This window comes from Neodiprion virginianus, chromosome 1 (assembly GCF_021901495.1).
Source record: "Neodiprion virginianus isolate iyNeoVirg1 chromosome 1, iyNeoVirg1.1, whole genome shotgun sequence".
Taxonomy (NCBI): Eukaryota; Metazoa; Arthropoda; class Insecta; order Hymenoptera; family Diprionidae; genus Neodiprion; species Neodiprion virginianus.
The window spans coordinates 1,926,924-1,942,600 of record NC_060877.1 but is presented as its reverse complement, the minus strand read 5'-3'; the positions used below and the strand labels follow the sequence as shown (position 1 = coordinate 1,942,600).

The following is a 15,677-nucleotide window of genomic DNA, read 5'->3' as shown; positions in this document are numbered from 1 at the left end:
AATGAACATGGAATGTTAAATACATTTCATAAAGCAATTGTTATTTAACTTTGTAAGAAATATTGTTTAGTTCAATGTAATAAAATGATGATTTCTTCATAATTGTTATGCTTTTTTTATGCAAACACCTTGTATTTTTGTATGTGATGGAGGGAAATGGAATGCATTTTGAATTCAGCACACTCGAAAACATAACATTTAAATATTTTTCTGCATACTTGTGTGTTTTATATTATAGTACTATAAATTTTAATCCCGGACATGTACTGCGTTCTTGGAAAAAAATTCACTACAATTCTCTGTCAAGGTCGTTCCATCTGAAATGTAATTACATGATGTGAAATTACGCAATATACGAAACGCTACCGAGTCACTCTCCTTCGTTTATCATCCGAATCGATGATATGCGCAACTTTGGCCAACATCGCTGCTACAGACGGATGTTATTACAGTCGTTGATTCGAATTTCTTCTTCACGAAAAATCCTCTAGAATACAATAGCATGGCAAGCTTTCATGTCGTCCGTCCGCCTGATCGGTCATTCAGGCAATTGGAGACGAATGAAATTCATGAGTTTCAAAAGGTTACAGACTCCAATCGACGAGGAGAAAATTTAACCCAAGAAACTATGTTGGAGGATAAGTCGATCGGTCGGGATAAAAAATCAGAAAAAGGAAGAGAAGCGTTTGGATAATCCTCGACTATTATCGATGGTACTCAACACGACTACAATGCCTTAGTAATGAATCTCAGTAAATTCGAATAATGCAAGTTAATATATAAACTCTTTGTATTATTCGAAATGGTTCAGATTCATTATTCTACTACACCGTAGGGATATTGTTTCATTCGTATCCATGGCTCTATCAATGGCGCGGCTAAAATTGCTCTAGCTGTTTGTAAACGTTTTTTTCTTTCTTTTTTTTCCTTGCTTTCGGATTAGACGGTCCGGCGGATTCGTCCCGGGAACAGAATGTAATATTCCCATGTACACACACAGCTGATAAATATCCGTCGCAGTCGTTTTTGAAAGTATCCAAACGTTACACGTCTACTCAAAATACGTCTAATTTGCCGGCTTGAAATCGCTTCATCACTGGACACCTAAACGGTTCTGCTTTGTTCGCGTAGATTGAGAACTTCGGGTGTTTGTCTACTGGTATAAATTATCGATACGCACATTTCTCAGACCATAAATTTTCCGACCGTCGTAAAGGAACGTTGCGATAGATACCATAAGGTGGATCGTCCTCAAAAAATGCCGAAACCGAATCCGAAACAAATCGTGACTTACACGCAGGTAAGTTCGAATTGGTAATTTATATTTCACATCCTCGTAGACCGTTCAGGAATTCAAAAAATTATACAAGTACGAGTCGGACTTTTGGCATAAGAAACCTGCACTACCAACTATTTTCTTCGGAAGTGATTGGGTGTAAAAACATTGGCATTTTAAACAACTTTTTTTTGACAGTAGTTAAGTGAATTTCATAAAACAAGTAATACCAAGTTATTAAACAATGTCTTGACTTTATTTGACGAGGATTAAAAAAAAAATATTCATTGCAGACCAAGTAATCGCCATATTTGTTCTAACCCGTCCCACAAGTAGTGTTTTGCGGTGACCGTCATAATTTTTTCTCGGTCCATCCAAAATAAATCGAACAGAAAAAAATCATAGTTAAAAAAAATCCCACGATCAGGCACTAGTTTCTTATGCTTTCAATATCTGTATAAACTTCATTTGAATCCATCGAGCTGTTTTTGAATTACAGAGGTCACCGACTTTGTAAACACGGTTTCGAGATAAACAGATTTAAAGCTCGTTAGCAACTGCCGCAAGCTATCCGCCATCGAGGGTCATACAGCCTTTCAGTTATCGTAGGGTATCTCAGAAACCATTGATTAGATTTATTTGTAATTTTTAAGGAATGTTTTCGAAACATCATACTTTAATAAAATACAAACAAAAAAAAATCGATTTTTTGAAAATCCAGAGTAGCCTTAACCCTTTAAAAGAACACAACGTTGCGAAATTTCATTGCGTAATTATAATCGCAACAACGTGTTTCAAGTGTGCTTCGATTACTAATGAGTATCTGATAAAACTTTACTTACAAGATAAACCGATTGTAACGATCAGCCGGGACGATTTTCTGATAGAATTCAAAACTATCGACTAATTTTTATATCAGAAAAGGTGAAAAGTTTCACGTATTAATACACCCCAAAAGAAGAAGAAGAATATAGAGCAACGTTTAGGAACAAAATGCCCGAGCATTAGCCACGATGAACTTTACGTGACTTCGAAAATCCAACGATGTGAGGGAAGATCGGTATTACGTTGAAAAATTACACCATCAGTTATGTTTTGTTTTGCACATTATGTAATGCTGAGAAATTTCTCATGATTATTATTACATTAGCCAGTGTACCTTTGCATACATTGTCAAAAAATTTATAGCTATTCATCAACAACAAATGGGTCCCCGCAGCGGCTGGTGAGAAATTTGCCACCATCAATCCAGCAAATGGGCAAAAAATTGCTGACATAGCGAAAGCCAGCGAGGTAAGTGTTTATTCTAACGACTCATAGGAGATGAAAAAAAAGATGTAATTACGAATAGTTCCACCGTCCTGATCTTTGTGCGTATAGTCATCACCGGTAAAAATGCCTGTCACTCGACACGAGAAGTATTTTTCTTTCATATTAGGTAATAGTTGGAAAAAAAACAGGCTGCTGATTCAGGATCCTTGAGTAGAGACCTCGAAATATTTAATCTTCACAGGTGGACATCAATAACGCGGTTGGGGTAGCTAAGAGGGCATTTGTCCGAGGTTCTCCATGGAGAAGATTAGATTCTTCAGCGCGCGGAAATCTCTTACACAAGGTTAATTTACCTCAAATTTGTCAACGTAGGATAAAACTATACTTGATTTTGTGAATGATTTTTTGCTGTTATCCGCGTCATTCGATTTGTTCAATAGTTGGCTGATCTTATTGTCGAAAATGTCGACGAATTGGCCAATCTGGAAGCGCTGGACAGTGGAAAGCCCTTCGCTAAAGCTTACATGGAAGTCCATGCCTGTTCGGCTATTATCCGCTACTATGCCGGCTGGCCTGATAAGATCTACGGGAAAACAATCCCCGTCGGCAAGTTTTCAGGAATTGATAATCAAAACTTGGCTAAACTGCGTCTACTTCCATTTTTTCCCGAAAACATCTGATGACCGTCGCGATTATTGGTTTCATTGTAGACGGCAATGCATTGGCCATGACGAGGAAGGAACCGATCGGCGTAGTCGGTCAAATCATTCCATGGAACTACCCCATTATTATGATGGGAATCAAGATCGGGCCAGCCCTGGCAGCTGGTTGCACGATAGTGTTGAAACCAGCCGAACAAACGCCTCTGACCGCTCTTCGAGTAGCAAGTCTCGCTAAGGAGGCCGGATTCCCTCCCGGAGTCCTCAACGTTGTTCCAGGCTTTGGTCCCACTGCTGGAGCCGTGATCAGCGAGCATCCCGACGTCGTCAAAGTTGCGTTCACCGGATCTACCGAAGTAATCTTTCGTTTTGTTCGTTGATAATCCCAGCGGTATGACTATAGGTTACTCTTTGCACAACACAATTTCATTTTAAGCGATAACAGTTCCGTTTCCAAAATCATCGTCTCAACAGGTTGGCCACATCATAATGCAAGCCGCGGGAAAAACAAATCTGAAACGCGTTACGCTCGAGTTGGGAGGGAAAAGCCCCTTTGTTATTTTCAACGAGGCTGATCGTGAGTAACGATGAAGCATTTAGTTTCCAATTTCTCATTACGTTGCTTGGAGCGTTCAACTTCATTATTACGACGGTCTACATCTGCGCAATGCTAAACGTAACATTATTTTCACGCAGTTGATGAGGCCGTACAAATCGCCCATGATAATTTATTTTCGAACTCTGGGCAAACTTGCCTCGCACCAACGCGAGTCTTCGTGCAGTCCGGAATTTATGACGAGTTTGTTAAGAAATCGACAGCTTTGGCTAAGGCGAGAAAAGTTGGCGATGCGTTTGAACCAAATGTACAGAATGGTCCTCAGGTGAGCGATTAGAATTTCGGCACGAAAAGACCGTTAGTCGCGATAATGTGAACTACAAAAATAAGTCCTACCTACCTGATGTCGCGATATCAAATTGGCAAGAGAATTAATTTCAATGTAACTTCAGATCGACGCGGAAAGCTTGGAGAAGATTCTCGCTCTGATCGAATCTGGCAAGAAAGAAGGCGCGAAATTGCAAACTGGCGGGAACCGGCTTGGCAAAGTCGGCTTCTTCGTTCAGCCTACCGTCTTCTCAGACGTCACCGATGACATGAGAATCGCTAAGGAAGAGGTGAGTCTGAAACCATGAGCAACTACCGATCAGTAAACCGATTTTATACAATTCCTGACGCGACGGTCCGCAGATCTTTGGACCGGTACAAACGATCTTCAAGTTCGATACCCTGGAGGAGGTGATCCAACGAGCAAACAATACCAATTACGGGTTGGCAGCCGGTGTCTGCACTAAGAACATTGAAACCGCACTAGAGTTTTCCAAGGCCATGGAGGCCGGTGTCGTATGGTGAGTACAAAGAATCTGAAGACGAATGGATTGAAAGTATTTAGAAGAAGTCTAGTAACGAGTGACACGATCATATTTTCAGGGTGAACCAGTGGGGCGCTTTGGAACCGCAAGCGCCTTTTGGTGGCTACAAGGAATCTGGCATTGGAAGGGAAATGTAAGTCATCCGAGTTACCTAACCTCAGACCAGCAAATGACGCTCGATCGCGCAAGTACAACTCATTCTTATGTTCCAGGGGCGAAGAAGCTTTGAGCAACTATCTCGAGACTAAAACAATCTCGATTAAACTACCCTCGAATAATTAAGCTGTTCCGACGTTGAGGACCCATCCGATAGAGAATATCTTCCATGTCACCCGACTTCATTTTCGTTTACATTTATTTCTACTTCTTCATTGTACTCAATAGTTGTACTAAAACATTTGAAATGTAATTAGAAGTAGAGCGACACGTAATAGTTGCTGTATTTAGAATTTTCTAGTGATTGTCAACCCACAGTTTAGAGCAACGTATTGTACTATGTAGTAGCCATTGTATATTTGATGATTTTGATTTTATACCAAGTGAAATACAATGCGAGGCATATTCCTTGAACAAAAATTAATATTACTTGTTCAGAAATAATTATTACCCACAGTTCCCTTTTGAAGTACACAATTTCAAGTTCGGAATATTTCATGAAATGCGTAGGTGCGGAAAGTATTCAGTCCATGAAATATATAAGCAGAAACTATAAGAAATTTATTATTTAAGCGAAACACTAATCTAACACAATGTAATATTAATGTGCAATTATTTATAGTTATTTATCTTCATATCGCTATGACGGGGATAAGTCGAAGTATGAACGGTTGTTTGGGAATTTTTCAAGAAGCTATAATTGGCTCGAGTTATTTATGCATTTTAAAAGATAGCGACAAGAAATAATTGAAAAACAGAGTTAAAAGAGGCTGCAAGCGCCATAAAAAAAAGAATTCCACAGACGGATTGAAGCCATAAATAACAATGCAAGGAAAGAAAAACAGTTTTGATCGGTTTTTATTATTATTTTTTTTTAAGTTTGGTCACGGGCACTTACAGCTTCTTTCGCTCTCCTCTACAATTATCCGCTGTGGGGATAGCTAGTCTATATTGTAGAAATCTTTGAGCTGCGTTACAATATACGGTTTATTTTATTTTCTAAGTATAGCCAGGTACGTTTCAGGAGAGATGATATCACTAATTAAATGAAATGTTTTCTCCCTAATTGTTTTTAGCCTTCTAAAGATGCGAAAATGGTAACTATATTTTGTCAAGGTCACACGAGAGCGAGAGCTGCGTTAATGATGAGTGTAAATACGGATGCCTTGAAAAATCACTGCCGAGTTACTATTCAGCTCTAACCGTCCAAGCTATGAATTGCACAATTCCAACTGACAGCACAGAATATGACGGAGTTATGTAACGTAGCATCGGTAATTGGCAGTTTAAAATCTACAACAATTCCTTTGGAATCAATCCAATCCGGAAATTTATAGTTTAAGTCTAAAAATTTGTATTAGTTAGACATTAAAACACAATCGCCCATGCCCGACACTAACTGAAGAGAAGATTTCTACAAGGTAGCTTGAAAATAAAAATACGACAAGGCCACGCCCGGCTTATGATGGGAATGAACTTCAGTCGCATCCGAAACTCTGTCTGTACTCTATAATTTTTCATCTTTTTCAAATGATATTTGAATTTTAGGTTGTCGCTTATCATATCTATAATTTCTTCGATACGATAGTGCTGCTTGTACAGGCTCGTAATGTCGTCTTGATAACAAATACAGAGCGAATATATGGGGGTACAGTGATGGGGGAGCCTCTCACCAACAGACCTTGACTAACAATAAGTCATCGGCGTATAATCGAGTTCTGCGTTTCAAGATCAGAAGCGTCTGGACTACCGGCAAGCGACATTGCAGAGTAACAATCCTTAACCGCGAAGATGGCAAAACCGAACGCAAAGCAGCCTGTCACTTACACCCAGGTAGGTTTACAATTTCAATATTCAACCGTAACTTTAAGGAGATATTCTAGTTTACCGGTTTAAATGTCGGAATTCATAAAGAAAAATAAAAAAATATCGGTACATATTTCTAGTATTCATGTCTAGTCTTATTATTGAGGTTTCAAGAACTTGGAATAAAATTTTTGCTTAAACAACAATTAAATTCAAAGAAGATCTGAGCCTTTAAATATGGCCGTGAAATAAAAACTGGTTGAGGTGGTTGGCATGATTCCAATGCTCCCATTCATCGGAAACAGAAATGAAACCAATTTTTTTGATCAGTAAGAATGTCATTTGGCCAGGACCAAAGAGAAAAGATATTGAAAAAATGAAACAAATGGTGATTGTCTGAAGAAAAAGTTAATTTCTTGCCCTGATTTTTTCCAGGTTTTTAATTTTTGTTAAATGGTAATAATAATAATTTCGCAATTCCCAATGTCTGGATTAGAAGGAGATATATACTTACGGTTCATACCAAATTTGAAGTCAATCGATTACGTAGAACTTGTAATATTATGTGAACCAAATTGAAAAATGTAGTTTCGAGATAAATGGGTTTGAAATTGACGCGTTTTGACCTCGGTTTTAACGTTGATTTCCGTATCAGACGAAGTGAAAATTTTTCTTATTCCTGATCGAAAATTCCTGGGACATATAGGAGGTCTTCCACCGCTTTCGCAGCTTCCTCATAGGATCATTTCTAAAAGCGCAGAAAATATAATGAAAAGAACTGCGTGTTATTCTGTATCATGACGTGTAATTTTTATACTGATTATCATTGTAGCGGCTTGGCTCTTGTAGGCGTGTACGACGATAAAAGTTATCTTGTAAATGCGCCGCGCGCCGTGATAAGAAACAGAAAAATGTTTGTACAAATTATATACAGCTATCAGTCGAACAGTTTCTTGATAAGATGTCAAAATAATTACACTTGACATCTAAATGCTGACAAACGAATAGTTGCAATTCTCATCAATGTCAAAACCGGGTCGAAATAATTCAAGACCATTTTACAAGCTTGTTGTTAATTATAGAGATATCAATAGTTCTAATTTGACGGTCGAAAATATTCACAGCTATTCATCAACAACGAATGGGTCCCCGCAGTGAGTGGCAAGAAATTCGCCACCATTAATCCAGCAAGCGGAGAAAAAATTGCTGACATAGCCGAAGCTGACAAGGTGAAATTTTTTTCCATGTTAGAACGTTTGTACACATCTTCTTTCCGTATTTAATTCGCAAAACCATTCACGCTATCACACTGTAGTCCTATAAATTGAACATCGTTTTGTTTCTGAATGCACAAACTTCTAACAAACATAAGGTAATAACGACAGCCGCCCCATATTAACTCCAAATACCTTAATTTCTATAGGTTGACGTTGAGAAAGCGGTTGCAGCGGCTAAAAAGGCATTCGCCCGAGGTTCAGCTTGGAGAAGTTTAGATGCATCGGCGCGTGGAAATCTATTGAACAAGGTCGATTCTCTTTCCGTTCACTATGGCCGACTTTCATAACTCCCGTTGTAAACACGTTTTATCTGCTCGACAGTTGGCCGATTTGATCATCAAAAACGTCGACGAATTGGCCAGCTTGGAGTCCATCGACAATGGAAAACCATTCAAGGAAGCCTACGGAGAAGTCTACGGCTGCGCGGCTTTTCTCCGTTACTATGCCGGCTGGACCGACAAGATTCACGGGAGCACCATCCCGGCTGGTGAGTTCTCGGGACTTGATTTAAATCTGAATTGAACTGATCGTCGCGGTTGTTGGTTCCGGAACAGACGGAAACTCGTTCACCTTAACGAGGAAGGAGCCGATCGGCGTAGTCGGTCAAATCACCCCATGGAACTATCCCATGATTATGATTGGACTCAAGCTAGGGCCAGCCCTGGCAGCTGGTTGCACGATAGTGTTGAAACCAGCCGAACAAACGCCTCTGACCGCTCTTCGAGTAGCAAGTCTCGCTAAGGAGGCCGGATTCCCTCCCGGAGTCCTCAACGTTGTTCCAGGTTTTGGTCCCACTGCTGGAGCCGCGATCAGCGAACACGCCGACGTAGCCAAGGTTGCGTTTACCGGATCTACCGAGGTAACCTTTCGCTTTTCTCGCTGATAATCTGGGCAGTATGACTACGGGTTACTCTTTGCACAGCACGATTTCATTTTAAGCGATAAAAGTTCCGTTTCCAAAATCACCGTCTCAACAGGTTGGCCACATCATAATGCAAGCCGCGGGAAAAACAAATCTGAAACGCGTCACGCTGGAGTTGGGAGGGAAAAGCCCCTTTGTCATTTTCAACGACGCTGACCGTGAGTACATATTTCATATGGATATTATTCGGCAGTCTTAGGACAGTCATATATACCAGTTAAACTAGTTTTATAACACTGGACCACGACTAGGAATACATAAAAAAATATCGACTTACAGCAATTTGAATAATACACCGATTCCTGATTAGCAATACGAGTCGGTGAAAGGAAACAAAATATTTCTAGTACATTAGAGACTCCTGAACAATTGTTTCAATCAAACGATTGCGGCAGTGAAACGATATTTGTTTTATTTAGTTGACGAAGCCGTAAAAGTTGCCCACGATAATTTGTTCCAAAATGCTGGGCAAACCTGTTGTGCACCAACTCGAGTCTTCGTGCAGTCCGGAATTTACGACGAGTTTGTTAAGAAATCGACAGCTTTGGCTAAGGAGAGAAAAGTTGGTGATGCCTTTGAACCAAATGTACAGACTGGTCCTCAGGTGAGCGATTAAAATTTAGATACGAAAAGATCGTTAGTCGCGATAATAAGATCTACAAAAAAAACGTCCCACTTATCTCATTTGGCCATAACAAACTGACAAAGAAGTTAATTGCAATGTTATTTTAGATCGACACGGAAAGTTTCGAGAAGATTTTGGGCTTGATTGAATCTGGCAAGAAACAAGGCGCGAAATTGCAAACTGGCGGAAGCCGGCTTGGTAAAGTTGGTTTCTTTGTTCAGCCTACCGTCTTCTCAGACGTCACCGACGACATGAGAATCGCTAAGGAAGAGGTGAGTCTGAAATCATGACCAATACCGATCAGTAATCCGATTTTATACAATTCATGACGCAATGGTCTGCAGATCTTTGGACCGGTACAACCGATCTTCAAGTTCGAAACCCTGGAGGAGGTGATCCAACGAGCAAACAATACCAATTACGGGTTGGCAGCCGGTGTTTACACTAAGAACATAGAAACCGCACTAGAATTTTCCAAGGCCATAGAGTCCGGTGTCGTCTGGTAAGTTGCAAAAAAATTTGAAGACAGACGGATTGAAAGCCTTGGGAGAAATTTATTAACGAGTGGCACGATCATATTCTCAGGGTGAACCAGTGGGGTGCTTTGGGACCGCAAGCGCCTTTTGGTGGCTACAAGGAATCTGGCATTGGAAGGGAAATGTAAGTCATCCGAGTTACCTAACCTCAGACCAGCAAATGACGCTCGATCGCGCAAGTACAACTCATTCTTATGTTCCAGGGGCGAAGAAGCTTTGAGCAACTATCTCGAGGTCAAAACCATCTCGATCAAACTACCCTCGAATCATTAAGCTTGCCCAACGTCGCAGACACGCCTAAGAGAAAGATTTACACAGCAGATGCTCATCTCTCGGAGTCCAAATGCCTGCCATCATTTTCTATTTCTTCTGGGTATCCCTTAATTCAGAATGATAATAAAAATGGAGTGTGGTGGTAATTGATCCACAGCCTACACTAATGACTACGGCATAAAAATCGATGTACACTTTGTAACAATCTTTATACTTCTCAATGAACAATAAAAACTAAAACTTAACGTTCAGAAATGATCCTCAAGTTTAATAACCTCGACTGAATTATTCTACCAACACGATCCAAAGTTTCTAGGGTATTTCGTTAAACTGTCTCGGTATTTCTTGAAACGCTTGAAACGGTAGTTGGATTCGCTGTACAACCCGCCGACAGATTTAAAATCGATCGAATATTATGCCTACTGCTGTACCTATGCTACGATCTGTGGAGAATATCGTAAAAAAAATTGTTCCGAAAGACCTTGACGACAGCTGGTCAAGGTGAAGAATTACGCAACGTGACTCCCGCGCGGACGGAAGACGTAAGAAAAAAATTACTGATAACCCCAAATATAACCCTATATATATCTCCTTATACATCGTGCATGCAGAGAAGAAACTTCTTACTCACACATAAACCGGGCACAGGAAAACAAATTCGAACTCACTGGTGATGAGAGAAATTAACGACAACAGAGTCAGGGCGGCTAGGTGGTCTAGTGGAGTAATGCTCCGGTCAAGCATCTCTAGACGCCAGGTTCGATTCCTGGCGCCGGCGTTAATTTTTCGAAATCACCAATTTTTCGAATTTACATTCTTTCAACAAATATTCTCTCGTAGATTAATGATTTGCACATCCGCATACCATTCAATAGACGGCATTGCTTGTCTTACGGGCTTCTCATCGGAAGCAAGGATTCAAAAAGGGTAAACACAACATCAACACATTAGAGTCTCCTTATACATCGTGCATGCAGAGAAGAAACTTCTTACTCACACCTAAATATAAGATTTCATATGGCTTAAACTTGGGACAGATCAACTTCTTGTACAACAAACCTGTATTCGACATCCTATTGCGTCATATTTTTTTTTTTCAAGTTTGTAGGTAATGTAAGAGATAATCCAACCAATGCAAAACGTAAGTTTGCGGTTTGGAACTCTGGAAGGAGTGCCAATAAATCCACGAGATAAGGTCCGATATTACCACACTCCGAGGCTTTGAAACCAGAATAGACCCGCGAACATTTAGTGGTTTGCAAACGTCTGGATAAACATCTCTACAAACATGTCTGTCACACTCGATCCACCGAAAGGAAACCCAAACACAAAAATAAACTACACCAAGGTACGCTATCGCATTTTTTTAATAGTGGACACCCGGCCGGTGGTAAAACTGAGAAACCGAAATAATATAAAAGTTTTTTCATATGAATACAGAAATGTATCGTTGCTCGTAGTGTACGTATAAAACAATTTTTGAACGACGGCAAAGTCTCAGCGGCATGAAAAGAATTAAAAAACCATACTGCGCTATGAATTTCCATATGCATGATTAATATGTGAAATTATATTTATATCAGTTTAATAATTAAAATCGAAGATTTTATGTAATTCTGAAATATCAATCTCTTGGCCGCAAAATCAAACTTTTTCGACAAATGGTAATTTTTCTGTGTTTAGTACCGACCAACTTATAATAATCACGTACAATAATCCCAGGTAAAAAATCCGTGTAAACCTGTGCTATAAAAACTATTAAATCGTTATTATCTATCCCAGGACTACAGAAGCAAACTTTGATGGGGCTATATAGATATTTGCATTCTTTTGATGCACGATAAATAAAAAAATAATGAACTTAGCCCAGGAAAAATTTTGAAAAACAAAAATATTATTTTTTATGCAGGGTGGTGTAATCCATCTCTTGCTTCAACGTTGACTATCGAAAACTCGTTTAGACTAGATTTGCATTTTGCCGATAACGATTTATTATGTTGGTGCTCCAATCGATTATTACCCTTCGCAAGCGCATAGTAAGCAAAATGGTAATGTCAGCGTCGTTACAAAATTTATCAATACTGCTGTTGCGAAACTAATGATGTACAAATAATGATCTGATATTAATGATGTACAAATTTGAAGGTGTACTTACGCGGGTCAGGGGTTGATCATATTTTCGTAAGATGCAATCGCAGCTGTGTGTAATTAAGAATTTATTGAACGTTATAAAAGTTTTACGTTTGATTAAACTGCACAGATTTTCATCAACAATGAATTCGTCGACGCGGTAAGCGGTAAGACGTTTCCTGTCCTGAATCCTGCAACAGAAAAATTAATAGCTCAGACGGCTGAAGGTGACAAGGTGAGTTGAATTTAAGACGCGTTAAACAAGTTCTGCCGTCATGGCTTCGGCGTTACAGGTCATTCCGCTTAAAATAACCAGTAAATTTTTCACCCATAGGCCGACGTTGACAAGGCAGTGGCAGCAGCAAAAAAAGCTTTCGCCAGGGGATCGGTATGGCGATCGATGGATGCCTCAGCCCGTGGAGCTCTTCTCTACAAGGTCGGTATCCCAGTCACACGATCAGCGTTGCTCATTAATCTAATTGTTTTTTTGATTACATAATTTCATTATATTATATAATTCATCTATCCGCTAGCATATAACGAGGGTCTGATTTTCTCTGCTTTTGCGCAGCTGGCCGATCTGATCGAGGAAAATGTGAACGAATTGGCGAACCTGGAATCAATTGAAAATGGAAAACCCTTTCCTACGGCGTACCAGTTCACAGCAATGACCGCGCATTTTGTACGATATTACGCTGGCTGGACGGATAAGATTCACGGAACGACTATTCCCGTCGGTGAGTTGTGTGAAATACAAGTTCTTGCTCGGGTCGAAGAATTCGAATGCCACAATAATGATAAAAACTGGTTTGCCTCAGACGGAAATTCTTTCACTTTGACGCGGAAGGAGCCGGTCGGTGTGGTCGGGCAGATCATACCTTGGAATTACCCGATTCTCATGTTCGGGTTGAAGTTGGGGCCTGCATTGGCGGCGGGCTGCACACTGGTAGTAAAGCCGGCCGAACAAACACCGCTCACTTCGATTAGGCTGGCCCAGCTCGTCAAGGAGGCCGGGTTTTCTTCCTGGAGTCGTCAACGTTGTGCCAGGTTACGGTCCTACAGCCGGAGCGGCGATCAACCACCACCCTGACATCGCCAAGGTCGCGTTCACCGGTTCATCGGAGGTGATTATTGACCCCCCAGAGTTTCAGGTCCCCGTGAAATCTGGACCATTCTGACAAACACCGTCTCACTGTATGCGAATAACATCGACAGGTTGGACACATCATATTGAAAGCTGCTGGGGAGAGTAATTTGAAGCGTGTAACCCTCGAGCTGGGAGGAAAGAGCCCTCTTGTTGTCTTCGACGACGCTGACCGTGAGTAAGAGGGCGTTAAAAAGCTGCATGTTTACATCTTCTCTACACAATAGTTTCCTTCTCAATGCAGTTGATGCAGCTGTGGAAGACGCCTACAGTCTGTTCTCCAACGCTGGTCAGGCGTGCATAGCACCCTCAAGGGTCTTCGTTCAGTCTGGGGTTTACGACAAGTTCGTAAAGAAAGCCGTCGCCGTTGCTTCCGCGACTAAAGTCGGAGACGCTTTTACTCCCGGGTGTCAGCAAGGTCCTCAAGTGGGTGAAACATCCTGACAACATGAGACTCCTACAGTTGCTCAGCCGAGAATTAACCGACGCGATTTGCTTTCAGATCGACATGGATACTGTTGACAAGGTTCTGGGATTGATCGAATCGGCGAAGAGAGAAGGCGCGAAACTGGAAACCGGTGGAAAACGTATAAAATCAAACGGGTACTTCATCGAGCCCACGGTATTCTCGAACGTTACTGACAGACAACATGCGAATCGCCAAGGAAGAAGTAAATCCGTGATTTCGGTCAAGATCTATCGTCGACTGACACTGGCTGATTCCCAATTGTAATTTTACATTTTACAGATATTCGGACCGGTGCAGTCTATTTTCAAGTTCGACACTCTCGAAGAGGTTATCCAAAGGTCAAATGACACCAATTACGGACTGGCAGCCGGTGTCTTCACCAAGAACATTGAGGTTGCTCTTGAGTACGCGAAGGCCGTGGAAGCAGGAAACGTATGGTAGGATCAAATTTCCGTAACAGCGATGTACAGAATCATTTCGAGAATTTGCTAACTATTTGATGGTACACTTATCTCTTTAGGGTGAATCGGTACAACGCCTTTAGTCCGCAAGCACCATTCGGTGGTTACAAAGAGTCTGGCATGGGACGTGAAATGTAAGTTGAATTGTCTAGCTTTATCAGTCTAGCAATTTCATTGTTCAAAGATTGGCATGAATAAGGAAATTTCCTTTCCACAGGGGCAAGGAAGGGTTGGATGCCTACCTCGAAACTAAAACCATTTCAATCAAACTGCCATCCAATCATTGACCTGACTTCGAAACCTATGGTCAATACTGATGATTTTCATTGATCTCCGCTGGCATATATAACGGTCAATAAACTCTGATGACAAATATATCAAAATAAAAATCCATAATGTTGTTGAAAAAGCAAATTAATTCCGATAACCTATAACAAGTGTTCTAAAAGTACGGAATTATTTTCGCAACACCTGTTGTAAAGCATCATCTGAGATAAGGTTAAAGACAGCTAGACATTTGGCGTCTAGTTCTCAAATCAAATGAATAAGGGACGTGATTGCAGTGTCTAATCAGCTTGATACCTTGAATCGAGTTGTAAGAATGAATTAAAAGAACGTGCACTGCTTCGTGTGATAAAAAATTAGATATGAAAATAATTATACGAGACGCTTTCCGTAATGTGAGCAATGTCTTTTCAAACATTTCAGTTTTGATAAAGCGTTTTTCGGCCATGCGATAAGATTACAAATGGAGCTGTTTTATCCGACATGGGCGGATGCTTATCCCGCGATCATCTAGCACTTATCTACGTTTCGCTGATTATCGATTAGATTTGTAACCGTTAGGAAAAGTAGTATTTGATTCTGATCAAGGTCCAGAACTGACAACTGTTTAAAATTGGTTTTCTGAAGAGAAATGACGAAAAACATGCTGTAATTATCTTGGATAATAGCGATTCATAGTTTTGGGAAGGTGATTAATGAAGAACTGCGAATTTTCCGAGGCACCAGATCTGAATCCTTGAGGATTGAAGGCCAAAAAATAAAAACAACAAATAATCATGACGTTCGTTTCTATCCTGTAACCCACGAGTTTTAACTGATGATAATAGATTTGGTTACCTATTAAAAATGGCAATCGAAAATACACCCATAGTCAGTAAAAATTCGGAGAGCAATACTGAACGAATTCATCAGGATCGTTTGTATGGTACAAAGAGTGATAAAAAGAGAGGAAAAAATA

At 40.4% G+C, this 15,677-nt stretch overlaps 2 protein-coding genes and 1 pseudogene across 2 annotated transcripts; all 3 read left to right on the top strand.

Annotated features, from left to right (window-relative positions):
- Positions 1–990: 990 nt before the first annotated feature.
- On the top strand, positions 991–5,196 carry LOC124310383 (aldehyde dehydrogenase 1A1-like). Its single transcript, XM_046774261.1, has 11 exons — positions 991–1,300; positions 2,465–2,569; positions 2,790–2,891; positions 2,989–3,154; positions 3,259–3,563; positions 3,682–3,784; positions 3,904–4,088; positions 4,216–4,380; positions 4,454–4,611; positions 4,694–4,768; positions 4,848–5,196. The coding sequence occupies exons 1-11, from the start codon at positions 1,259–1,261 to the stop codon at positions 4,915–4,917; spliced, it is 1,476 nt and encodes a 491-aa protein (XP_046630217.1). The 5' UTR covers positions 991–1,258; the 3' UTR covers positions 4,918–5,196.
- Positions 5,197–6,470: 1,274 nt separating this feature from the next.
- LOC124310375 (aldehyde dehydrogenase 1A1-like) lies at positions 6,471–10,485 on the top strand. Its single transcript, XM_046774250.1, has 11 exons — positions 6,471–6,624; positions 7,722–7,826; positions 8,021–8,122; positions 8,196–8,361; positions 8,429–8,733; positions 8,852–8,954; positions 9,216–9,400; positions 9,529–9,693; positions 9,766–9,923; positions 10,007–10,081; positions 10,161–10,485. Exons 1-11 carry the CDS (start codon positions 6,583–6,585, stop codon positions 10,228–10,230), a joined length of 1,476 nt encoding a protein of 491 aa, XP_046630206.1. The 5' UTR covers positions 6,471–6,582; the 3' UTR covers positions 10,231–10,485.
- Positions 10,486–11,391: 906 nt separating this feature from the next.
- Positions 11,392–14,843, top strand: LOC124310359 (aldehyde dehydrogenase 1A1-like; annotated as a pseudogene).
- Positions 14,844–15,677: the final 834 nt, after the last annotated feature.